The sequence below is a fragment of the Parasteatoda tepidariorum genome, chromosome 6 (assembly GCF_982258835.1).
Source record: "Parasteatoda tepidariorum strain Cologne lab strain chromosome 6, Ptep-v5.0, whole genome shotgun sequence".
NCBI classification, from domain to species: Eukaryota; Metazoa; Arthropoda; class Arachnida; order Araneae; family Theridiidae; genus Parasteatoda; species Parasteatoda tepidariorum.
In genome coordinates, this window is record NC_141760.1 from 55245532 (window position 1) to 55273077 (window position 27546).

The window sequence follows — 27546 nt, forward strand, 5'->3', positions numbered from 1 at the left end:
AGGTTGTTATTCTCTGTAATTAAAAATATTTCTCCTAGTTTGTATCTTGTGTATTTAATTATACTGAAAAATATAAATTCAAAAAAAAATGTGTGTACTTTTCTGTGTCATGTTTGCTTTTAAATTTTTTATTATGTTTTTTTAATATAAAATTTCTATTACTTACGAAAAAGATTAAAAAAAAGCTATTGATTATCAGAAAGAAAGTTTCTGAAGAACAAAAATTTTCTGAGTTATCTTAATGGTCCATATGAATAAAGCAGTATCATCATAACTATAAATTAAATTTAGAAATTTTGTGTGTTTTTTCCTTTAAGAAATGAAAGATACAAACGATTGAAAAAATGTCATTAATCAACAGAAAATATGTGATAAAAGGCATATTAAAGTAAGCTGATTGGTTAATTTAAGTGTTGTTAAAAGTTCACTTCTCATCACCTTAAATATTTACATTCTGTAAATTTTTTATTTACATTTTTATTTTGAATTCCTCATATGTTACGAATCTAAAAAACTGCAAATCAAAAAGAAAGAGAAATATAATTATATTACTTTCTTCTTTTACTTACGAAAATAAATTCCATTCTCTTTTTTAATTCTTATTTTATTTTCAAAACAGTCCTTTTCAAGTTGGTGATCCACAAACATATGAATTAATATAATTTCACCTTTTCATATTGCTCGTTTTGAAAGTAAGCTTTTTGTGTAATTTGAATATTATTAAAAATAGCGCAGAAATTTGAGTATTTTTTTGATCAGTAGAATTTTTTTTAAATTTTCTTTTCTTTCAGGTATTAAAAAGTATTTTGCTTACTTTAAAAAAATTCTTCGAAGCCTGTTTACATAAACAGTCGAACCTCGTTAACTTCAACTCGAAGGGGATCAGAAAATTTATTCATGCTAAAAGTCATTTACATTAACAGTGTAGAATTTTTTTTGATAAAAATCGTACAATACACAAGCATTTTTTATTATCTATATTTGCTAACTATTTATCTTTTCTAATCTTAAATTTCTATTATGAATATACATTAATGTATATTTCATTTCAATGAATTTTTATTTTATTTTACATTTTATACAACTTCTCTGCATCACATAATAAACACAGCTACTTTCAAAAATTAAACTAAGATATAAAGGAAGAAAAAATATTATAGTTCAGACGAAATTCAAAATGTGAACTTACTTTTGGTGCTCTCTTTTTTATTTCTGTAGAAGCAAATAAAATTACTGAAAAGTAACTAACTTAGAGGAGTAAACTAACTTATTGCACAAATTAGAAGGATTATTATAACTAAAAAATCAATCGATTATAGCTTGCTGTTTAGGTTTCTTGTTTGCACATGCTTTCCAAAGTCTTCTGACTTATGATCTGAATTGTAACCTAAAAGTAATTGGAATTTCTATTTTGCATTACAAAAGAACCAATAGTTTTAATTGCTTCTCTGGCATTCACCAGAAAAAGTAAACCAAAGTATTGACTAGTGTAATTTAAAGAAAAAGTTAAGCCCCACTTTTCTTTACCTGTAGAAATGCGATTCAGCAATATCAGTTTCTTAGAACATAGTGTGGGAGAAATGACAACCCACATTGAGCATAGGATCAATATGGATGACTGTATGCAAGCGGGCAAGCATTGTATCATACAGATGCCGTATGTCCTTTTGTGGGATGGAGTTCCATGTCTGTTGCACTTGGTCAACCAACATGGGCATAGGCCCATGAGTCTTGGACTTGGTCAGCCAACATGGGCCAACTGGCTGTGGATGACTCTTAAGTTGTTGTCCAATGATGTCCCATACGTGCTCGATTGGGGAAAGATCTGGTGATCTAGCAGACCAAGACAACATGTCTACATTTTGTAGAGCATGTTGGGTTACAACAGTAGTATGAGGGCAAATGTTAATATGTTGAGAAATACCCCCTTGAATGCAGCTCACGAATGGCAACTAAACAGGTTGAATCACCAGGTTGACGTACAAATTTGCAGTTTAGGTGCATGGAGTAACCACAAGAGTGCTCCTGCTGTCATAGGAAATTGCTCCCCAAACCATAACTCCAGGTGTAGGTCTGGGCTGGAGACAGTTCGGTTTGCAGGTGCTCACCTGTCCTCCTTCTAACTAATAAACGACTATCACTGGCACCAAGGCAGAACTGTCTTTCATTTGAAAACAATAGATCTTTACTCTGTCCTCCAGTGAGCTCTAACTCGACACCACTCATGTTGTAAACGGCAGGGGTTTGGAATGTGTGGATTGCAAGCTACAGGGCGTCTCACTCGGAGCTATACTTGAAGTAGTCGATTTATAAACATTCCTTGTGTCACTGCAGTGCCAATTGTAGCTCGAATTTCTGAGGCAGACGTAGTACGGTGCGCCACAGTCATACGCCATATATGACGGACTTGCCTATGAGTAGTGCCTCATGGTCGCTTAGAACAGTGGTGCGCAAACTAGGGGTCGCAACCCCTGTGGGGGTCGCCAGAAGTTTTTTGGGGGTCGCCAAATTTTTATGAAATGCATTATCCCTGCATGCTGCATACCATACAGTGTACATATAAAGAGTGAAGCGCCATCACTCACTGTTTAATTGCAATTGGATTTCCGAAATGTTACGAAATATCGAGTCAGAAGTCATAAAACGCATACAAAATTCATCTGTATTTGCTTTACAACTGGAAGAGACTACCGATATTATTAAAATGTCACAACTAATTATTTACGTTAGGTTTATTTTTAATGACGATATAACAGAAACGTTTTTATGTTGCAAAAATTTGGAAGGAAAAACAACTGGAGAAAAAATATTCGAAGTAATAAATGAATATTTTGAAACAAAGTCCCTTACCTGGGCAAACTGTGTTGCGGTTTGTACTGATGGTGCTACAGCATTAACAGGTTCGAATAAAGGGCTCAGAGGCTTAATTCAGAAGGTGGCACCTCATATGGTATTTAATCACTGTATGATTCATCGGAAAGCTCTTGTTGCAAAAGATATGGATGAAGAGTTGCACAACGTATTACAAGACGCTGTTAGTTCAATTAACTACATTACATGCAACAGCCGTCTCTTTTCAATACTTTGCAATGAGATGGGCTCAACGTATGAGAAATTACTGTTACACATCGAAGTCAGATGGCTTTCTTGTGGGAAAATACTACGACGGATATTTGATTTGAGAAATGAAGTGTACATGTTCTAAATCGAAAAGAAACATAGATTGGCAAGTTATTATATCAATGAAGTTTGGCTAGGGAAGCTGAGCTATTTAGTTGATATTTTCGAAAAACTTAACGACTTAGATTTGAGCTTGCAGAGTGAGAATTCAACTATCATAACTACAGCCAGTAAAATTCAAGCTTTTAAGAATAAGTTTAGTCTCTGGCAAACTGAACTGAATAAAAACAACACCAACATGTTCCCTTGCTTTAACGATTTTATCAAGGAAAATAATATAGATATATTTACATTTAAAAACATAATTTCCAATCACATTGAAAAGTTAAAGAAAAATTTTTCGAGAAGATTCGAGGATTTTCTTGAAAACGATCTTGGTTGGATTCGTGATCCATTTTCCTTTGACATATGCAGTTCAACGCTTCAAATTAGTGAGAAAGAGCAATTGATAGATCTGATTAGTGATTATACTCTTCAAAATCAATTTAAGACTCAGCCTTGCCAAACACTTTGGCTATCCGTGGAAAAACAATATCCCGTTTTATGCAAGAATGCCATCAGAGTATTAATACAATTTGCATCAACGTATTTATGTGAAACTGGATTTAGCAAACTAGTTTCAATAAAAACTAAATACCACTCGCGTTTAAAACCTGAAGATGATATGCGAATTGCAATTAGCAACATACATCCAAACATCGATGAGATAATTAGAAACTTGCAGCCACATACATCTCATTAAAGGGCAATTTACTGATTTTTGTGTTATACAAAAAGTATTTTCTTAAAATTATAAATAAAGTTAATATGAGTCAATCATGATGATGTTTTTATTCGATGAAACGAAAGAAATGCTCGAAATATACATCGTATTTGTGAACATTTATCTCTAGGGGTCGCCAATAATTTTCTCTCTACAAAAGGGGTCGCGGTCGAAAAAAGTTTGCGCACCACTGGCTTAGAACCCGGTCTTCTTGAAGCTGTGCCTTCCTTTGGCCACTGCTGACAACAATCATGCACAGTGGATGTATTTCTCCCCTGTCTTTCTACAATATCGGGTGAACTGTTCATAATATCTTCTTCGTCTTTTTAAAGGCTTTCTTGATTGACAACTCACTATGTCAAAATTTAACTGAAAATAACATTTCTAAACTGTAGAACACATATGTACAACAACCCACATGGCGCACGGCTAATGTTCACAGTGGCGCCAAACTTATGCACTAAGTGTAAAATTTGAATGAATATCATCTAATAGTTGCATTAGCAAACCCACCAAATTTAATTCAACTATCACAACTCCTTCTTGCTGTTGAGATTTTTTTTTCGTCGGTGTATATCCTAAAAACCATTAAGTTTTATTACTAAAAATAAATTTTTTTACACAACTTTTTTGTATCATTAAGGAATGAACAATATAGCACAACAAATGAGGAAAAAAATCTTAAAAATATTTTTTAATTTTACTTTTTTAAGATTTTAATTTAAGTTTTTAAATTGTAGTGTTTTATTTAATTATTGCAATCTTATTTGCTCTTCACACTAATAGGCGTTTTCCTACTGCTGAAAATATTCTGAAAAAGAAAGCGGAACAGGCTGAAAAGGAAGCTCGTGGAGAAGTAATTGAAGAAAAAGATCATGGGTAATTCTTGAAATATATTCTTTGTGCTTCAATTTTCATGTTCAATTGAGAATTGGGCCTTTCTAAAAATCATATATGCAAAAATGCCCTTTTGTAAAATCTTTTTATTCTAAAATATATGGTGATAAATATTCCAGTTTGTTTATACTTTTAAAGATCATAAGTTTCTTTAAATATGATAGTGTACATTTTTTCAGAAATTTCGAAGCAAGCAAAAAGAAACCGGAGGAAATTTCTTTTACATAATATGTAAGAATAGTATGAAACAGAAGAATATTGTCGAATTGAAGTCGTTTAGAAATGATAATTCTAATTCAAAATTCATGTTTAGTAATAACATCATGTTTGAACAACTTTGTGGAAAAGAATGAAAAAAAAAATGAACGAAAATTAATAATAAAATAGACAATAAGAGGTTTTTAGCCATTTCTACTTCTTTGTTTTTCTGTAACTGGCATTTGATTTTTTTTGACTTGCAATTTGTGTGAATTGGTTTTAATTACTTATTAAAATTATAATTAATGCCAAGTTTTTTGCTTTCTTCTTTTTCAGTTGGCTTGAGAACTTAAATCGAAACATTTGTTTTACCTTAAATTTCTCAGGTTTCCTGAAAACATATAATGTGTTAAAATTTATTTGTTCCTTATAAGATAAGGAAGTTATAATTATGTAATTCTACATATATTAGTATGAAGGAAGCAGAATCTCATCTAACTTTTAAAAATTTATCTTTTCTTTTATTGATGTTGATTAACATGTCTTAAATATTAGTGTTATTTTAAATGTGATTTTCAATTTCTAAGATAGTTTTCAATATTTTTTAGGAGATTTAGAAAACGTAGATTTGAAGACAGAAATAAAGACAACTCCTTCAATCGACGTGATCGAAGTAATCGCAAGAGGAGACCTAGGAATCCTTTCCAAAGAGCTCCTGAAATTGATCTAGCTCAAGACTCAGGCTCAGATGGTGAGGGTGGATGTCCTACAAAGCTACCTAAATTTAGAGGGATGAAAAATGTATATGAGCATTTATCTATTGATGATGGTATTGAAATTGGAGGTTTAGCTGATGCAGGACTTGAAAGTACGATATAAAGTTGTTGTTTTTTTTAATTCTATTTTAGATAGACTTTTTCTTAGTATTAATTGTCATTAGAGTATGATTTTTTCCCTGTATATTTTAAAAATTTTTACTAACAAAGTATTATTGTTATTATTTTTTAAATTTTTTGTAGTTTTAAAAATTTATTTAATTTAAACTGAAATCAAATATGAGTGTATCACTTTAAGATATTTATTTTTAGACCAAGATTAGATTTAACATTGTTTCTTACTATATGATTTCTTTTGTGTGGTTGTCTAAAAACACTAATCAGTTTATAAATACTAATAATTCCTCTCAGTGTTTATCTGTCATATATTTAAGATGGTATGCTTTTTTAGAAAAAAATAAAATGCTTTAAATCTCTCACTTATTCCTAACTATATGTTTTTACAAATCATTTGCCATTAAAAATTTATATTATTAGGTCATCAGGGAGAGATATTATACATTGGATATGTCTCCTTTAACATCTTATTATTTAACATTAGTTTAATATTTTACTGTTTTTTTTTCCTGTTGTAAAGAAGTTTTATACTTCATCTGCTTATAAAAATCATAGTGATCTCTAAAAAGTAATAATTTTTTTTTTTAAATTAATTTTATTGAAAGGGGAACATTAGGAAATCCATTCTGTTTGAAGCATGAATTTTCATTTATTTTGAACTACAGGATCACAGACTCTAGTGTGAACTAAATAAGGATGAATCATCAAAACATAACACTCCAAAGTGCTATATTCTCCAAAAAAATCTGTTGGTTAGTGCTTGACATAACATAATCCATTCTGATTTTCTGAAACGTAGCCAGCTTATCAGCCACAATAATAGTACAGTCAGACTTCGATATAAGGTCATCCGCATATAAGGTCACCCTGTATACTGAAAAAAATTTGCAAATAAAATTTTTTATGTAATTTATTAGACAAAAATGAGATTTTTTCCGCAAATTGTTTTTTTTTTTTTCTTCCTAAAAATGTCATTCCAGTCACATTTTTTATTAACAATAATAGGTAATGAAAGAATTATATTATCTCATTGTTTAAAATAAATGGAGACACATGTTTTTTTTTAAACCAAAAAATTAATGTCTTAAATTTAAAATAGCTTTCTTACCCTAATGCTTATTTACAATTTCAAATCCCATTAGAAAGAGGATATACATTTTAAGACATCCTTGCATATCTTTATAAATATATTTATGACATAATAAACTGAATATTGAAATGATACAAGTGTTGTTTATTATCATTCATTATTTGATATTATTCTTATTCTTTAAATGAAAGATTAGTGTGCTATAAATCTGTTATTTTATGTTTGTACTTAATATTTCTTTTTTTTATTTTAGAGGCAGATGATGCAGCCATTAATCATACTTTAGAAGTATCATTAGACCAAGTTAATTCATCTACTGATCAACAAGATATGAAAGGTTATTCATTATTTTAGTTAATGACAGAAGTATATCTCATTATTTAGATAAATAAAAGTATACAATGGAACCCTAGTTTTACGTTGTCCATTTCATACGTTATGCCGCTCCCTTCGTTATTTTCTGCTGGTATGCCAAATTTGCCTATACTGATAATGTTACATTTTCCTGAATTTTTCATTACCATTTTTTTTTTTAAAAAATCTCACTTTATATGTTTTTCTAACAGTTCAAAATCATTTTATATCTACAAAGCTTGCACAAACTTTTGCTGAGTTCTTTCTTTCTTTTTCTCCCTTTCTTTCTAAAAAAAAAAAAAAAAAAAGAAGAGACTTGTTTAATAGCTGTTTGTAGTTTTTCTGAAATTCTTTCTATTCTATTTTATTGCCCTTTTATCTAAGAAGGGATTTCCCCCTTGAGTCAATGTCAGATAGGTGATGGAATTGGCAAAGCACGGGAAGGGGGTTGAAGAAGTATGGGAGCTTCAATTGTAAAATTTACGAGTGGAATTTTTTCGAGCAGACTTTGACCTTTGAATCTTGGAATTATCAAATCATTTAAAGAACGTTGCATTAAGCATCTGGTATGGTAATCATTTCTTTTCTTGATTCCAGTGTCCTGCTAGATGCTTCGAAAATAACTATAAATGATCTGGAAGCTTTGAATTTGATTTTTGCAGCATTTAGCAGTGTTAACTAAAATCCATTACAAATGGGTTTAGTGAAGCTTTTTGGTATCCCGTGGGAACAATGGCCATTCGGAATAAAATTGCATGTCTGACGATCTTCCGTAGGGGGTGACGTGTGTATCGACTTCAACACACATATCATTCATTATCTTTCAATATCTGGTTTAATGCCTACTCCCAATGGTGATCATGAAAAGCATAAAATTATAAGTTTGAAAGCCTAAAATCTCTTAAACTTGCACAAATGTAAACCATAAATCAAATTAATAAAGTAATGAGAGATATACTATTGAAATTTTACCTTAAGACAAAAAATATATAAATATTACATACTTTTTTCAAGTAATTCATCTCTAAAGTGTCAATTTTTGAAAAATATACTTATTCTTTTTGTACCCTGATCTAACATTTTCTGTGTTTTTTAACACTAGTTCTATGAAAAATGTAAAATCAAGGTTCCACTGTACATGTTTTAAATTTGTTATAAATTTTTTCTGCTACTATTATACTATTTCTTTCATTTCTTAGGCATGGGATTTTTCCGTTAATAATTAGTAGAATTCCGCAAATCCCAAGACCCTTAACTCGCTGAATTTCGGCAATCAATAATTTATATTCTAGCAAAATTTTCTCAGAATTCCACTAATCTAAAACTTAAATTTCATTACTTACTCAAAATCTTGTTAATGAGATATAAATTCTGCCCTTACCAGCACCATCTTTTTTTTCTTCCTAAGTTCTCGATCTTGTGTGATATCGACTTATTGCATGCAGATTTGTTAGAGAAGAGCACAACTTTGTATAAACTTTAAGAACACGAGACTGAAAAGAAAAAAAAAAAACTATAATTACTTCAGCTAGAATTATTGAACTACACTGGAAAACAGAAGAGTATAAAATTGATAATCCAAAAAGTAATTCCAAAACTAATTGTCGAACATCTGTTGCAAAAATCCAATGATTTTATTCACTTTTATTGCTTATAGATGCAGAGTTAAGGAGCTTAGGAAGTTCATTCTAGTGATTCGTTCAATTATTTATTGAAAATTGCTTCAAATGGTCTTAATTAAATTTATTATCTTATTGAATCATAATTGCTAATTTATTTTTAGAAAGCTTTAAAATGTATATAGGACTTTTGATACCTTTTCCTTTTTTCCCTACATGTTCTTAACTAAAAATATTTTATGTATGTGATCATTTCATCATGATATCAAAGAAGGAATAAAGAGATAACATTAGTTTGCTTTTTTCTTTGAAACCTCAATTGTTTAATTATTACAATGCATTATATGTGCTTTAAAAGAATTGAAATTTTTAAAAAAAAATATTATAAATAGATTTTAAAATCTCATTTATTGGAAATAAAAAAAAAGTGATCTATGACACGTTATAAAAAAAAATTTCAATATAACTACGCAAGTTTCTGCTTTTGCGGATGATAGATTGTTTTGATGGTTAGGTGCTAGAAGGCCTTCATTGATTTCCTTCTATTCCTTTGGACAAGAAATAAATTTAGAAAATGCTAAATACATGGTTATGGATTGTAAATAATCTAATACAGGTGCCTGACGTAAGAATAACGATGGTAAGACTTAAAGAGTTTTATTATTTGAGTTCAGTTGTAACTGAAAATAATATGATGCCAGAAATCGACCATAATCTTTATACTGGTAACCACAGTTTTTTTTTTGTTTTTTTTGCACTACAGAAATTAATAAGATCTAAAGTAATAATGTGTTGAACAAAACTTAAGAGTTTATAAAACTGTGACCGTGACCCAAAAAAATAAAAAAATGTTAATCCCTTGAGAAGGGAAAAGTGTAAGAATCAATTTTGGACCAGTCACAGAGGGTGATGTGTGGTGAAGGATATTTAACTGCTAAATCATAAAATCCAAAAGCAGTTCAAAGATACTTGGGTATTTTGAAGTATTAAAATCACGCAAAAATACGATGGTCATGGAAAGAAACAATGAAAGCAGGTGCACGGAAAAAGATCTTTATTGATCAGTGTCATGGTCAATGGAAACGTGGAAAAGAGATGGATTGATGTGGTTAAGAGAGAGAGCTCAAGATCTTAAATAAAGTATAAAGCAAAAACGCGAGACAAATAGCTTTGGAGTACAATTGTTAGGAAGGTAACATCCAACACAAACTGTTAGTACCAGGGAATAAGTAAGTATATATTTTTGATGGTCAGAAAAAAAGGAGAATCTAATTACATCTAATATGTGCTCCTGATTTGGTTTGGAGGGGATCTTCTGTAAGATTAAAAGTCATAGAATGAAAAAAATTGTTCGAAAATTGCCATAAGCGGACATTAAGTCTTGCATCTTAACAAAAAAATAAATATATAAAATAAAATTAAAGAAATATATCTTAAATCCAAATATTCTTTTTACATTGTTTTACTTCTTAATTAATAAGGAAACTTTTTTTTAATCATTCAAGCTGAAATGTTTGTGTTGTATTTTTTGAATATAGAGTTAGATGATGATGATGAAGCACCCCTAGAAATTCCCATTCAAAAAGTCTCCTTAAATGACTATTCAGATTCCGGTGATGAGAATGATAATAAACTATTGGCTAAAGAAAACCATCAAGGTTTGTGAAATATTATTCTCAAGTTTTTCTTTGCTTTCACTGTGCATATGTTGTCATAATTTGATATAGTTAAAAGTTTTAGTAATAATATATTTTGTTATTGAAACAAATTTTAAGGCTGCTGAAATGGATGGTGTTTTCAATAGAAATGTAAACAATAACAATCTCGAGCTCGGCACCTACTCTAGTTCCGGTTAAAAAGTTTGCAGCTGCTTACTACATGTTATTCTGATAGGCGATGTTTTCAAACAGATAATTTTATTTTCAATAAAAGAAATAAATTAGATATTTTCTGAGCTCAAATCTGCCGTATTTCATAAGATATTAATGTTATTATGTAATTCTGGGGAGTTTGGAGTGAAAATTTGCTTTAGTTATTTTGTTATTTATTATTAAAAAAAGTGACATGGTTACTAGATTTTGAATAACTCGCTTTTCTCGCTCTTTCCATTTGTTTATTACTGTTTGTTCGTGTTGCAAGCTGTGCACGATCTTACGTTAGTGTTAACGCTTTTAGTATTGTAAGCACAAATATTGTTAGCATTGTAAACATAAGTAATAAGTAATCAAATACATTGTTTGCAAGAATCTCAAAACACAATGATGCCAAATGGCTTTAAAATACAACTAAAACAGTGACCCAGAAATTTAGGCAGTCCCGAGCTTGCAGCGTTCCCTAGTGTAGAAAACACCATCCATACAGTGTTTCATTTACCATAACAATTTTGTTATGTAGGTCAAAATTATCTAATTGTACCATTTGGAGAGGGGAAAAAATAGTGTTTTTCCTTAAAGAAACTACTTTTATTTAAAAAGAAAAAACTACTTTTGTTTTTATAGGAAATAAATATCATTTCAATTTTAAAAAAATAAAGTTTGATCATAAAAATGGATTTTATGTTATGATTTTCCAAGTGATGTTCATATTTAAAAAATTGTTGAAACTGTTATCATTTATTGCTAAAGCTATTTCATTAAAAAATCTAAACTATTGTTAACCCAATTATTGTGTTGTAATTTTTACTATGTTTTAATGCGAATGAATGTATTCTTTTCTAAATAAGTTGCTAGTATTTTTTATATAATCTATAGCATATATACATAGCACAAAGTTGCGGTATTAACAAAAAAGAAATAAATGGAAATATTGAAATAAAAACTGCTTTGCAAGATCATTCAGAATTAAAAATATATTCAATAAAATATATATTGTATTAAAGTGAAATACAATATAAAAATATATTGTATTAAAGTGAAATATAAAACAGAATATAAAAAAGAAAGCTGATTTCGAGGCTTTTAAATTTTAGAAAACACAGGGCATTGGTATTAATTCTAATTGAAGTTTTTAAATGAATATGAAGAAAAAAGAATTCTTAATAACATTTTTTACTGTGACGTATGCACTCAAATTAGTAATTGTGAAAAAATATTGTTAAAAACTTTCTTTTTAAAGCAAGCATATTGAATTGCGACTTATAGGCTCACTTTCTTTACTTTCGTAGTTTCTTTCATATTACTTAGTAGTTCTAGCTGACTTTGCTCTCTCATGCATTATAGTCTAGTTTTGTTTGTGGGGTAATACGCTGTTAAAAATGAACTTGTTAAACATCCTGTAAAACTTTTATTTATATTTCATTCAATTTGTATACATTGTGATTTAATGCATACGAATTTCAGTGTTTTGAAACACGACATATTCGGCATTCTTTTATAAATTCATAAAACCTTTTTTCTAACAAACTTGCAAAATAAACTCCAAATGGAAGAAGAAGAAAATGGAGGGGGGGGGGAGAACAGCTGGCTAATCTTTTGTATCAAGGAAGTATGATATCTTTCTCATGGTAATTATGAATCCCCATTAAATTAACCTAACTCTAAATTATTAACATAAATCTAAATTATTATTAATTGTGTGTGAATTGATATGTATAATTAAAACAAAAATGTAGAACAGTTTATTTGTTGAAATGAACTATTCAGTGTTAACATTTTATTTCTTCCTGATTAATAACTCAGTGTGATTCAGCTTTTCGTTATTCAAGCAAGAAAAAATAAGAATTTTTATTCAAAAACTGGTAAACATGTATGTTTAAGAGTTCATGCTTATGACTGCTCACTTGCTTGCTATTTCAGTTCTCTATTGACAATCATTTAATGTTTCAATTCTCAATTTTTTTTTTATTCACAGATAATTTTCTATTGAAACCATTTTTCTGTTATAAATTTTCTAAACTCTAGTAATAATGTTATTGTTGTTAGAAGAAGCTTAAATTTTTTTTTTTTAAATCTTGCATATTTTTAAAAACTTTTTATTTGTCTTTATATTTAGAATTATTACATGAAGCAGAAGATTCTTCCTCTACTAGACCTAATATGGATGAAAAATCAAATCGTAATAATAAATCGTCGTTATCAGTCAAAGATAATAAAGGTATGCTCTACAGTTAAACTATAATTAAAACTTGGTTAATATAAAGTTTTTTTTATAACTAATAATTCCTTAATTGATATTAGTGCAGAAAGGAAATGAAGAAGTTTTCTTAAAGTCTACACTGGTCCCTCAGTGGACTGGTCGTAAAGAATGCCAAAGTCAAGCATCACTGGCTGCGGTCAATAAACGGGTGGGTGACCCCTTTGATCAGCCTGTGTAAGGACCAAAGTGCGTGGTATTGATTCGTGTTAAACTGTTCAGTCGTAAAGAGACAGACTTCGCTTGCAGGTCGTCGGACTACCCAAGCAGATGATCAAAATTGCAATGACATGTCTTTGGATCATCCTCAGGGATGTTTCCCAGACTGTCGCCAATACCCCATTATGCGGCTCTAGTGTGGTGTAAATAAAGTACCTACCTACCTAAAGTCTACACTGTAGCGTTATAATCTTAAAGCAATTTATGTGTAATGTTCTATGCTTTTAGTGTGTTCAGAATTTTGAAAAAATATGTCAATTTAATTTTTATGCATCAGCATTTGCAATAAACAGCAAAATGGGTAAAGCTGTGCTATTCTAGGAAAAAACTAGTTAAAGTGTGGAAAAGGTCAGAAACTAACAGTGTGAGGGGTTAGTTGTACCTAATGTATAATTCAGCAGACTTCATGTATTAATCAATATCAGATATATATCAGCTTTTTTTTTTTTAATTACAGTTCAAAATACACTAATAATTAATTTTATATCATATATTTGTTAAATTTTTGTTAACAATTTTATGTTTTTATTTTGTATTATATTTATAAATTGTTTTGTTTGTTCTTAGAGTTGTATAATGACAAAGATTGGTGTGAGCGGTGTATAGATGATTATAATTAAGGATGATGATGAAAGCAGAATCATTATCATAATAAAAATATTTTTAAGCAGTGGTTCTAGAGTTTGAGATACAAAATTAAATGAATATTTAATCCAAATGACTTTCTAAGTGAAATAATAAATTTTGCATAATACTATCAATAAGGACAGGCCCTGGAAGATAAATCCCCCATGCCTAGCCAAAGTGATATTTAATCAACTGGTATTTAGTCCATATTAACGCTTTGTTGTATAGGAGACATCCCTTATAGGCACATTATTGAAAAAGGATACTGCTAAAATAAAAGCCGATTCAGCCAACCTCACAATATCTTGTGATTATTCATCTCTAATAATTACTGTTGGTACTCTGATTCCACTCTCAGGCATCTGAACGACCCCTGACCTGGGGATCAGTGGGTGAAAGACACTAGATGTCCCCTATCATGGGGGAGGAAAGGAGTTAAAAAAAAGAGAAGGATAAGAAGAAATATTATCAATCTGAGATCTGAGAAATATTATCATGGACATGATACTGATAGAATATAGATGAAGAAGGGAGCAAGAAGCAGAACTTAAAACTTTTTTTAAAATAGGTATAATTGTAAATAATGAACAAAAAATAAATATCTAGAAAGTAAAAAATATATGATTGATATATGATATGTATATATAAGTCCTGGCATCCTTCCGAATGAACCTCTGACTATCGGGCATTAACATCAAAATAATATAAAATTAAGACCATGTAACATTGATTATAAATATGTATTACTATAGCATTTAATTTTGAATAATATTTATTTATTTTGGTTCCTTTTTTTAAAATAAAATATTTTAATTTTTCTTATTATTATTTTAGGTAACAAAAGAGAAAGAAATGAAAAAAGATGTCGGCCACCTGTTCCTCCAAGACCAAGAAACTCCCTTCTTAAAATGGTTAGCAGCTTTTTTAAAATGTGAAATAATTTCAATAACCTATACAAAACAATTTTCCTTTAAAAGTTATATGCTGTAATTAAATTATGAAAACTAAGGAAGCTGTCTTAGCTGACATTGCAGGTTGAGATAAACTCACTTGTTGTTTCTTCTTATGTATGATATTATTATGATTTCTTATATTTAGCTTTTTTCCCTTTAACAACTGCTGCAGCAAAAAAAATACAACTTGATTTTTTTTAAATAATTAACCTTTTATATGAGTGTAAAACTGCACATAAACATTTTTAAAATTTTGATGCATATAAGTGAATTAAAACAATTCCGACAGTAGCAATATTGTTACAAATTAGTAAATATGTGTATAATTTTGTTAATTTTCCTTTGTGAGACTAAATATTTCAGACTGAACCTAGTTCAGTTAGAAATCTGCTTGAAAGTCATGTAATTCAAACGTAGTTTAAAGAAATAAAGTCTAATCTATTTCTTATAGAAAACTAGGGTTTGGCGACAGTTTTTGCTGATTTGGCAATATTTGGTGACCATTTTGGTGATGAAGTTGTAGTTCTGGCAACTTGAGTTTTAAGCAATAGGACTAATATTTACAAAATTATACGAGAATTGTCTAGAATAATGTCGAAAGTTCCTGGGTTTCCTCGCCAAACCTACATAAATGGTAGTGTGTCGGTAGAGTAGAGAGTATTAGTCTTCTTATAATTTTAGTAATCTGACCTGAGCTCATTGAGCCCTTTGAAGTCGTAGGGTCTGAGTACTATGTTATTTGAACTGTTTTTGTGTGCTAGAAATTGCTATATTTTCTGGAAGATTCTGTTAAAAACAATCTTTTAGTCTTACGAACTGTTTTAGGCGTATCCAATCAAAATGATCCCCTGGGCTCGGTACAATATTATGTAAATAATGACTATTTAATTGCTTGTATGTAACATTTCTTAAAAGCACTCTAATATAATTACACCCTTGTAATTATAGCTTGATTAAGAAGCTGATAAATAATCATTATTATAAAGCAGTACGAACTAAATTTATCTTAGTTAAATCCTTGAATAGGGACCAGAAGAATTCTATCGAAATATTTTTGTTCATCTGTTTAAAATGTTGAGAAAAAAATTTTATCTATTGAAGAATGCTTCAGTATATTTAAACTTTCTACTTGAGATCAAAATTGAATGCAACAAAATTTTGTAAAGCTACGCAATCAATATTAGATAAATTATATTTTCACTTTGCAATAAAGAATCTGAAAGTAATTCATTAAGTTTTTTTTTTTTTTTCTTTTGTGTGTCAACTTTGAATTCAGATTTAGTGAGCAAATGGATGAAGGACATTTTTCTGCTTCCCAAAGTACTTAGTTATGTATGAGTCCTTCTATATTGTGAAAATATATTAGGTTATTAATTTGAAGTGTAATTTAAAAATGTATTGTTAATTTATTAAGTTAATTTATTTATGTCATTTATTATGTTTAATGTATTATGTGACTTAATGATTTAATAGTAAGTATACTGATTAGATTCAAAGAAAGATAAAGGAAAACCTAATCATTAAATTAAAAGTAATCCAAAGCTTTTTGTTTACTCTAAAAAATGAACTTTGCATAAATTGTGATTATTCATGTGAAATAAATATTAATATTTTAAGTGTTTTTATTTTCAGTTGTTGAGTGATGAAATAAGGCATGAGAGAAATGTGATTATGCAATGTATACGGCATGTTGTGAGAAACAATTTTTTCAGAAATGGAGCCAATTCGTGACATTCTTAAAGCTTTTGTTAAATTTGTTTTATAATAGAAAACAAAATTATTTTTCTTAACAATACTGTTATATATATTTGATGACTGATTTGTTGAGGCATTACAATGTATATTTGTTTCCTGAATAAATTTGCTTTATGTAAGTTTTGCTTTTTTTTCCTTTTTTATTAAAGAAAAAGTTTTGTACATTAAAATATTACATAAATACATACATGAATAAAAAAGAAATTCTCATTCCTATTATTTAAAGTTTTTTTTTATGTATAAATCAAATAGAAATTATATTTATACAATTTTTAGGAATATTATTTACACATACAATGTCATTTATCTCATGTACCCTTACGAATATCGAAATTTTTTTTTTGAGTAACAAGTTTTTGGGGTTGAAGGAAAATTTTTCTTTGATTAATATTTACCCATTGTTGAATAGAGATGGGTTCTGTTTAGGAGAACTAAACCCCATAAATTTGTAATTTAAACCTGAGAATAAGAAAGTACATAAAAGTTATCTTATTACTATGATTTGGAATTCTTTTATTTATAATTTTTGCGGTTGTCTTATTTATATATTTTTTATTAATACTATCTACAAATATTTCATTTACTTTTTAGGCTCTTATTAACATCCATTGGAATAAAAAGCTTAATCCTTATCTTTTTTATTACGATGAATTTTGAGGAGGATAAAAAAAATACATATTCGTATTTGCCTGGTTGTCTTATTTATATATTTTTTATTAATACTATCTACAAATATTTCATTTACTTTTTAGGCTCTTATTAACATCCATTGGAATAATAAGCTTAATCCTTATCTTTTTTATTACGATGAATTTTGAGGAGGATAAGGAAAATATATATTCGTATTTGCCTGTTCTAGACTGAGTTTAAACTCACTTTTGTGAGACTGAACTCCATAAATTTATACATTTCAAATCGGAAAAAGAAAGAGAAAAACAAAATTATCTCATTACCTATAAATAAGAGTTCTGTTATTTATATGTAATTCATAGATATCCCACCACAAAGAGGTACTCAGTGGTCTTTCGTCCTTTATTGTATGTGTCTTGTTTATCCTTAAACATCATTTGACCAGTTTACCTAAGGTATACAGTGTCGTTTTTGTTAGGCATAGAATGACCGGTTCCAGTTATCTGCCATTAAACCTTATTTTTTTTAGACTTTATTTAGTTGTTCAATAGCCTATGAGCCGGCATTTTTCACCAACACCGAACGACGGTTATCCTATTAATATGCTATTGATCAGTTACTAATAATTAAATATAATTTAGTATTAATATCAAGAAAATGAAATATTTTTAAATCTATTAATCTTATATCAACAAAGAGCGGACATTTTTATGTTGAGAAAGGATAGATGCTTTGTGTGACATTTCATCCCAAAACACCGAGCAAACCGAGGAAAATCTGCAGCTGGTCAGACATGCCTATGAGGTATGCTGTTAAACCACTAGCAAATGATAAAATTTTAAGATGCACTTTTAACAGAATCCTATTAGGTCACAGTTGATAATTCAGTGGGCCATTAAATGAAATTACACACAGATGTTCTACATACAGCAATTGAACTCAACTGATTGCCTTATTTATAACTCACAAAAACCACAACCTTGAGATACCTTGTCTGTTTTTTTTTTCTTCCTCAGGCTTAATTTATAACAGCATTTTATCAGCGTACCTAAAGCAGGGGTCTGTCCAGGACAAATTTACTCCTATTTAGCGGTACCTTCACAAATTCAACTTAAGGAAAAACGTTAGTTTCACAAAATACTTTTTCCTAAAATTTTATTTTTTTATCTCGTAAGAAGTAATAAATCCATGTTTTTGTGTTGATTTTTTAATGTAATTTTTCATTTTCACAAATTATGTCTAAATTTTCACAAAATAGGTGCCTCTCAGAAAAACCTAGACAAACCCCTGTAAAGTATGTTAAGTCAATTTGGTACACTACAGTACGAATAATTGCAACTAGAGAGCCATTAACCCTTTTCTTCTTAGTTTTGAAATTTTATTAATATAGGATTTAAAGTCTATGGATGAAAAAAAATGAAAGAAAAAGTAACTTTTAAAATGCAGTTTTATCTCTTCTATTGGGATTGAAATACCTAATTGAATAATACCTATCTTTTTGAGTAAGATGAATTTTGAGAATAAAAAATAAAATTAGATGAATGAATGACCCACTGACTTTTCAACTTGATTCTATAGGACTGAGATAAAACTGCATTTTCAAAGTTGTTTTGTCTTATTTCATTTCTGTCTATAAGTTTTAAATGAAACATTATATTAATTGAATTTCAATATATGTTTAAATTTTTTTATTTATTTTAAAATACTAGTTTCTTTACAACTACATTTTTAAGGTAGAATTAAAAAGGCTTGTGTTTATTTTTTTTATTTGAGGCATGTGAACTTGTGAAAAATTTATTTAAATTCTTATTTTTTATTCATAATATTTTTTTGGTGAATAAAATAAATATGATTAGAAAGTAATTTTTTTTTTGTAACTGACAAATGAAAAATGTTTTGCAACTTTAAAATTTTTTAAATACATCTAATAAGCAATACAACTTAATTTATAAGTTCAATACTTTATTTAGTTGTTGAAAATTACTTGAAACAGATTTCTTATGCTCTTTTAATGTTAATCGTTATAAGTCTAGTTTTTTACCTTTTTTTAAATAGATTTTTTTAATAACATACAGTTAAGCTTAATTTAAAAATACAGATTTTTATTTGATAGTTGAAAATTACTTAAAGTAGGTTTCCTATGTTTAACAGGTTTCTTAAGTTAATTTTTTTAAGTCTAATTTTACAGAGTATTTTTCAGTGACTTATTAAATAATATATACTGACTATATTATAGAATTTAATTTAATATTAGGACTAAAAAACAATACCTTAGAAATAAAAACTAAGAAATATTTTTTTGTCATAGCTCATCAAATAAAAAATTAAGTGTTTTTCCATTCAAGAGATTTTTTTTTTTAGAAGAATTTTCTCTTCTCTGAATATATTTTTACTCCACATTCGTTATGTATAAAAGTATTCTAATTCTTACTAAAATATACACTTATTAAAAGTAATAAATTATGAATTTGAATTAATTATTCTTTAAAAGGACAATTTTTATAGTTTGCATTATACAATTCTGAATCATTCATCCCGAATTTTAGAAAATTTCAGAATTTAATATTCAATTTAAACTGATTGTGGCAATCAAAATTTAAATGATTCAAACATATTCATAAAATACCTAACGGCGATGTTTTAAGTATTTGCAAAATTTCAAAAACATTTATTTACTTAGTTATTTTACTACTGATAGAGAACTAGATCTTTCATTTTGGCATCTTTGGTCTAAACTTTTTAGATAGACCAAAAACCATTATAAATAAATTAACTTTTACACTAAAACTATTACAAATAACTAAACTATTCTTTTTTTTTTTTTTTTTTATTCAGTGTTTACTATACCTCGCAAAATAACTGTAATTAAAAGGACTACGCATTTTCAATTATGCAAATGTATTTAATTATTAGAAATATAATGAATATGTTTCATCTTTTAAAAAGTAGAGAAAATTTATAGTTTTTAAATAATAATTACTTATAATAATAACTAATGGCAGAAAAAAAAACAAATATAAATTATACACATTTTAGAATCAATTTTAGATTCGTTAACAAAACAAATTTTCCATTTTCAATTATGTTGAAAATTAAGTAATATTTTATTTAAAGAAATACTGATACATTATTAGTATTAAAATGTATTTATTAAAACAAAAAGAAAGGAAAAAAAAAAAAATACATCTTTGAATAAAACGAAACCGATCCTGCATTTGACATGCATTCTGCTATTTTTATTCACTTCACTTCAATCATTCTGTCCATCATTGATATATCGTCATAATGTCAACTTTCGATCATTAAATTGATAGTCATAGTTTAAAACATTTTGCAGCTTACTTTCAAGCTTAAGATTTTGTTTAATTTTCAATATCTTTTTGAACTTTGCTTTTTATGGTTATGACGTCAGTAAGAAAAAAAAAAGTTCGAAATTGAACAAGCATCATCATCATCATATCTGAATCAGTCACATATCATGGCGAACTGTTTTGGAAAGCGCGATTGTACCGTGACTTTGATATGTTTACTCTCTTGTTTTGCTTTTTAATTTCATAATTATTTGTGTGTGTTTTATTTGTAATGATCATCTAACAATACTTGTAAATGGATACTCTTCTCACTATGGATTACCTCGAAATTTTTATGTGAAAGTAAAATTCATTCTGAGAGTCAATTTCAAAACTGGTAAGAAACAGACGATCTTCAATTTTCCAAAAACGTGATTCAGAATTATAGCAAAATATTCTATCTAAAAATGTGCATGCACTCTGGATTAGTGACTTCAATGTATTGGATCTTTCTTTCTTTTATTGCTGCTAGTAATTAGTGCCGGTAATTATTAAGAAACTGCACTTTAAAAACTCTTTCATCATCAAATGTTTCTTATTCCCTCCTAATAATATTTTAAAGAGCATCATATACAGTAAACAGTGCATTACATCATACCAAGAGTGTTGTTAACAATCAATCTAAAGTTTAAAGGTGAAAATATGGCATCCTAGGGTTACTTTTAAATGTCCACTATCACATTATTTTTGCATTTTTAAAACTGTAAAATCACTGTGAACAATAACTGCCGGTTTTTAACGCCCTGAAATTTCATTTCTCAGAAAATAGCGCACGTAAATGTTGTGGCAAATATTTTTACAGACTTATTTGAAATTGTGCCACAGAAATTAGCTTCAATGTCATGAAAAATACAAAAAAATTCTTCCTTTGGTTGATTGGGTGTAGAGTTTCACAAACTGATTTATCAACTGTAATTTAATGTGGCAACTCTAGTATTTATTATACTGTAACTTTTAAAATCCAGTTTATAAACCTAATAGTGATTATACTGTAATGCTAATTTATATCATAGCTTAATCTAAATGTTGTATCAATTTATCGATAACAAATATTGAAATTTGCTTCTCTTTTTGCAAACATTTTTGTATCTTAAGCATTTATGTACTTAAGTTAAAGTTACATGTTGTGGAAGAGGGCGTATTATTTTTGATTTTTTTAAGTATTAACCTTAAAGAATTATCAGTTTGATGTGCTGTTTGGCTAGAGAAATAAATTCTCTACCTGTTAAAATAGTAATAAGACTACGATCATTTTCTTCTTATCTTTCATCATTTTGAACTTTCACAAACAAATCTATTCTTTTTCACTTGAATACTGTCTTGAAATATCCAAAGTTTTGCCAGTTTTTATTGCTTACCTGTCTCCTCTTCTCTTAAAGTTGCAAGCACTTGAATTAACTGTACTGTTACCTTAGTGTAAAAAGGAACCAATTTTTAGTTTCTTCACAACATATGGATGTAAAGTATATTTGACAATTTGTTAATGGAAAAAGATATTTATTAATTAATATTCGTAGAATAATTTTTTAAAGCGTCTCAGACATGTTCCTTAGGGTTGAGGTCTTTTGATCTGATTGTCCAATCCATCCAATGAATATCTTCATGGTGCTCTGTGTGATGTCATATTATCTTCTATTAAAACAAAACCAGGACCCACCGCACCCCTGAAAAAGTGAATACGTGCCTCTAAGACCTCATCTCTGTACCTCACACCAGTCACAGTACTACCTCACACCAATCCACCATACCTGTCTAGACCAGCAAACCTAGCATGTTATAATGATCAATTTCTCAAACATTTAAGAGCAGGTAGTGCCCTTAAATGTTTGAGCCCTGTTTCTCACCATATGAAAGTACATTGAGAGTCAGTGGTCAGACTGACGTGAAACTCCTCAGTGAATAGAGCATTTGACCATTGTTCTATGCTCTTTTCCTATGATTTCTGCACCATCCTAAATGGACTGTTTTGTTGGTAAAAGTTAGCAGGTCGCAAACAACAAATCTTCTTGCAAAAGCCTTCTAGAAACAGTAACCTTTGAAACTTTGCTTTCTTTGGTTGCATAGAGGTCACTAGAGAACTGAGAAACTAGCATTCTTGTCATGCTTTGCTATTATCTACAAAAATTCTTCATTATTGACTGTTGGTTGACCTTGCACAGGCTTTCTCTGGATGGAATACTGAAATTGTTTCCATAAATTGCATATGCGGTTGAGTTTTAATTTGAATTCTGTATAAATCTGGATTTGAGACTGGAATGCTTCTTGTCGATTTGCCATCTCAATTCCGTCACATAAACTTAAACGTTGGTGATTACTCATTTTTGTTGTCTCAAATTTCATTAAAACATTTGTTGCTTAAAAATGCTGCCACCAAGAAATATGACAAGGTATGCGGATGAAAGAAATGCAAATTTCATCATGCTTGCTTATGAAGTCTATTTCTTTATTAGCTTCACCTATCCATATACACTTACAAATTCAGCACACAAAATTTACATTTTTGTTTCAAAGCAGTAGTTTTATATTTCACACAGTTTGTTTGAGAAAATTCATCAAATATGCAAATTCTATTAAAATTTTAAACACGAATGTAGGCAATTGCAAATTTTTATTTCTCTGAAAATCTTTTTAGATTTTAGTCCATTACCTGGTGATTTAATCTTAGTATCTGGCTTGCTCTCGTTAATAGTTTTCAGGTTTGTATCTCTAATAGTGAGTTCAAGTTCATCTCTAGGAAGAGTTTTAATGGTTAAAGACTTCTATTTTTTACATAATTCAGCAAAACTTTTTTTAAATATCTTATTAGTCTTGTATTAATAAGCTATTGAACAGTTTTCTTAGGAGCTTAATACTGGTTTGTCAAACTTAATTTAATAATGGAAGTAAAGTTGCATGTGAAAAAGCTTGAATAGAAGTATATCAGATAAATGAAAAGATTTTGGCAAAAAAATGAAAATTATGTAGATATTTGGCGATTGTGCAGACAGTTGTAAATTATGCGATTTTTCATATCTTTGCACAATTCTTAGGGCCCTGAACATGGCATTTGAGCATGAATTCTAATTCTTTGTTTAGGAACTCTGCTAGATTTGATGTAACACTGATATAATTTAAATTTTTTTTTTTTTAATATATTAGTGTATATAAATAACATTCATCTTTTTTTTCTTCCAGAACTTCTTGAACTATATACTGATGATTACATTCAAATCTTAAGGTTAATGTTGGATATTAACGCCTGAAATGATGGCGTTAAAGGAGGTAAGCTTTGAAATAAAAAGAATATTCATTTCTAGTAGTTTGTAAAAGAAGTTTTAGAAATATTTTTACTGATTAAAAGATTTTACAAATATTTATTTTTAAAAAATATATTGAAAGTGAAGCATTGTATAAAAATCTTAAATCAAATGCGGTTTTAATCATCATATTTTTTAAAAAATAGTCTTATTAAATGTTTGAAAAGATAAGTACTAATTTTGAAAATTTGGTATACTTACAGCTTTTGGGCCATTATTATGGATTTAATAAATTTTTGTAAATTTTAATTATATTTCCTCTATGAAGTATTTTTATATTCACAGACATATTAACTTCTCTTGTTTTCAAGTCTCATAAAAATTGAACAGGATAAATGTATACTCTATTTTGAGAAAATGTCATTTTAGTGTTTACATTAAAGCTTTTTTCATTCATATTTGCTTTAATGCAAAAAACCTTGTATCTTTTTCATTTCTATGAATCTTTAGCTCAGTAGTTTCCTAGTTGTGCGAACCACCAATTTAGTATAAAAAAAAAGTTCAGTACCATGCATTGGGAAACATAGCTTTAGCTTATACTTTTAAGAATATATCTGTTTAATTGAAAAAAGAGTAAAATAATAGTAACTGCTTCACAATGGGTTTTGAGAAAAGTGGTTTAGCAGCAATTTTCTTTTTATGCTAATGCGATTAACGTTAAAATAGAATTTCAAAAGACTGATAAAACAAAATTTATTTTTAAAAAAAAAATTGCAATAAGTAGCTAGCTCATTCAAAAGTGCCAATTATATGAAAATCTCAATTTTGAATTTTTTGTCATGTATGTTGATTTTAATATTGCACAGCAGTGTTCTTGCCAGTGAGTTTTATAAAATTTAAAAGCGATTTTATGGAAATTTCTAAGTTTTCCCTTTAAGTTCTATGTAAAAAAATGAGCTTGTCATAACCTGTTTCTTTTCATTGAATTCCCCCTTCCACATTTACTCTAATTTTTTTGTTGATAAACTTGTTTTCTTTTGAACATTTTATGTTTATTTTGTCACTTATTTTATTGGTTTTCTTCTAAGATGTGGATTCCTACGATGCATCCAATATTGTTAAATTTAATAAGAATATTTAATTTAAAACTAGTCCTAACTTTTCTTTATCTTGCATTCATTATATCAGCTGTGGGAATACAATTATCCTAACTTGTTTTTGCAAAAAATAATTCCACCTCGAAATCTTTCTTTTCTTATGTTTTTTCTTATTATGGTGAGACATAAAAAATAGTTTTTTAAAAAAAGTAAGTAAATAGATAAAAGATTCCAACTGAAGAACAACCCCTAATTTTGAGGTGTAATTAAGAAAGATGAAAAAGTTTTGTATATTTCCAATTTTTAATATATGAATGATTATTCCCAGTAAAAGCTATTCTGTGGTATGTCTATCTCTCTTTACAGTGCCCACTACACCTTTCCAGCTCATTAGGTTTATTTTAATTCTTCTTTTTTTCTTTCTTTTTTTTTTTTTTTGTCTAACATAATTTCTATCGCTACATTTAATTACTTTGAATAATAAATATCTACTTTGGATAAAAAATGTCTACAAAGGTTTCTTATTATGGTGAGAAATAAAAAGTGAACATGTGGGTCAAAATGGTTGCAGTTATGGCAGCTCCACCGAACAGGGATATAAAAGGAGGTAGTAGGTGTGTATTGCATACTGCATTCAACAGTGTAAGCTGTTTGTGGTAGGAGAAATCGATTGAATATTAAGTCATGCTATACATGGATGCCTCCAAATCGAAACATTTCATTTACTGCCCCAAAGAAGCACTATCAATTCAACACAGTTTTGCATTACTCTGACAAATCTATAGAAAGCAAATGGTCCGGCCTTCTCATACAAGTGATCCCTCATGACAATGGGATACCTGCAAGTGATGTAGTGTGGGTATCTCGATCCTTATTGGTTGTAGAAACGTGGGATTTGTTTACATTAGCAATTGTTCTTTCCATTCTAATTCGAGTAAGCCAAGCCTGTCAAGTACCAATTCTCTTAAATAACACAGCCTATATTCTTTCACGAAGATTTCAATTCTACCACTATATATTTACATAAAGACAGGCATGAAACCTTGAAGAACATAAACAAACTTATTATGCATCGAAGTTGCCAGGTACACGAAACCAAAATGTATCACGGTTACAATCAAATACATAAACAAATAATAAATTTAAGTTAAATAATAAAAGAAGTAGACTGGAAAGAATTATATTTCAACAAATTCGATGCGCTATACAACTCTGTATTTAATTTTCTTAATGCTAATTAACATTTTTTGCCATAAATGGCGCCACTGGAAAACAAGAACAATCGCACCCCCTTTGCCTAAACAGGCACACGTCAACAACAACAACGCTAATTAACATTTTAAGTTATATAGAGAAACTTATCTCAACTTTAATACTCCATGTTGCTGATAAAGATTAGCTGACGTCATAGGTCACATGCGTGGGTATTGGTTGTCTTCTTCTTCTTGGAATGCAAGTACCCAATTCCTGCTGCCGCATCTCCTGTGAAACCGAGATGATTTTGCAAAATTTCCATTAGGAACGGTTGGAACACCCGCCATACTGTCCAGATTTGTCCCCTTCTGACTTCCACATCTTTGACCTACTTAAGAGAGTATAACAGAGGACATGTTTCCATTCAAACGGTGAAGTGAAGGAAATAGTGCAGGATTTCCTGCAGAATCAACCACAATTTTATTACCTTCTTAGTTAAAATTATTTTAATGTGTTAAAAGAGTCTTGAATGAGTTGAATTATTTCTCAGATTGCAACTACCACTATATTTTGGGGGTCAAAAATCTGAATCCGTCTGAAAAAAAGTATTTTATTCAGAGAAGGTACGTTTTTTATCCGATTTCGTAGATGCGATTTTGGAAGTTAAGGAACATGTAATTAACTCTAGAGTGATTGAATCGAGCTTTAAACTTACTAACATCACTGGTGTTGGCAGTTTTTGTAAAAAGGAAACAGTATTGTCTGCAGTTAATTTGCAATGATAAACACAGGAGATTTCGGACGTAGCCCCCCCCCTTCTTCTTCCTACCGAACTTTCCTTGACATTTTTGAAATAATTTATTTTGTTATCGCTGGCTAAAATAGCCCATTGCATTGTGTGAAACTCTCAGAACCCTAGCAAGTACGGATCTGCGATTACAATTGACACAAACGTACTTTTTTTCTTTCTTTCTAAATAGAGTCTGGATTTATATATTCGTGTATTTAGATTCTAAATATGTATTATGAAACCGAAAGAAGTGAAGGCAGGAACATAGGGAGTATTGTTTCCGTTTTTATTGTTTATTTACTTATTTGTGTGATGGCACGTGGAATGAATGCTGAATAGCTAACAATAAACTAATTCATCACATTGCCTGTCTTTCGAACTAACAGTAGGTTTTTGTTACTAAAATATTTTCTTTTGAAATTCTTCTTTTTTTTACCCCCAAAAGATAAAATGTTTCTATCTTGGAAAGTTAGGGTTATATTTTCCCCAGACTGCTCCAGGAATTGCTATTATTCTTGCATGAAATAGTATTGTTGCGTATGAGTAGTATTGTATCAAATTTTTTTTAAC

At 29.0% G+C, this 27546-nt stretch overlaps 2 protein-coding genes across 4 annotated transcripts in view; both read left to right on the forward strand.

Annotated features, from left to right (window-relative positions):
- The window catches only part of Nufip (nuclear FMR1 interacting protein 1), a 29401-nt gene extending 12603 nt beyond the window's left edge, over nucleotides 1-16798 (forward strand). For both annotated transcript variants that reach the window (XM_087165888.1, XM_043047001.3), the window contains exons 6-12: nucleotides 4730-4822; nucleotides 5647-5906; nucleotides 7275-7358; nucleotides 10533-10652; nucleotides 12985-13086; nucleotides 14806-14882; nucleotides 16557-16798. In XM_087165888.1, coding sequence (XP_087022014.1) covers nucleotides 4730-4822; nucleotides 5647-5906; nucleotides 7275-7358; nucleotides 10533-10652; nucleotides 12985-13086; nucleotides 14806-14882; nucleotides 16557-16655 — 835 coding nt within the window. In that variant the 3' untranslated portion in view covers nucleotides 16656-16798. The remainder of the gene's footprint in view (nucleotides 1-4729; nucleotides 4823-5646; nucleotides 5907-7274; nucleotides 7359-10532; nucleotides 10653-12984; nucleotides 13087-14805; nucleotides 14883-16556) is intronic.
- A 3794-nt stretch (nucleotides 16799-20592) lies between these two features.
- Nucleotides 20593-27546, forward strand: part of LOC107454425 (serine/threonine-protein kinase 26) — a 91308-nt gene continuing 84354 nt past the window's right edge. The window contains exons 1-2 of one of the 2 annotated variants that reach the window (XM_071178648.2): nucleotides 20593-20996; nucleotides 23834-23920. In XM_071178648.2, coding sequence (XP_071034749.1) covers nucleotides 23903-23920 — 18 coding nt within the window. In that variant the 5' untranslated portion in view covers nucleotides 20593-20996; nucleotides 23834-23902. Of the gene's footprint in view, nucleotides 21144-23833; nucleotides 23921-27546 lie in introns of both variants that reach the window. The other variant, XM_071178649.2, reaches the window with a different exon arrangement.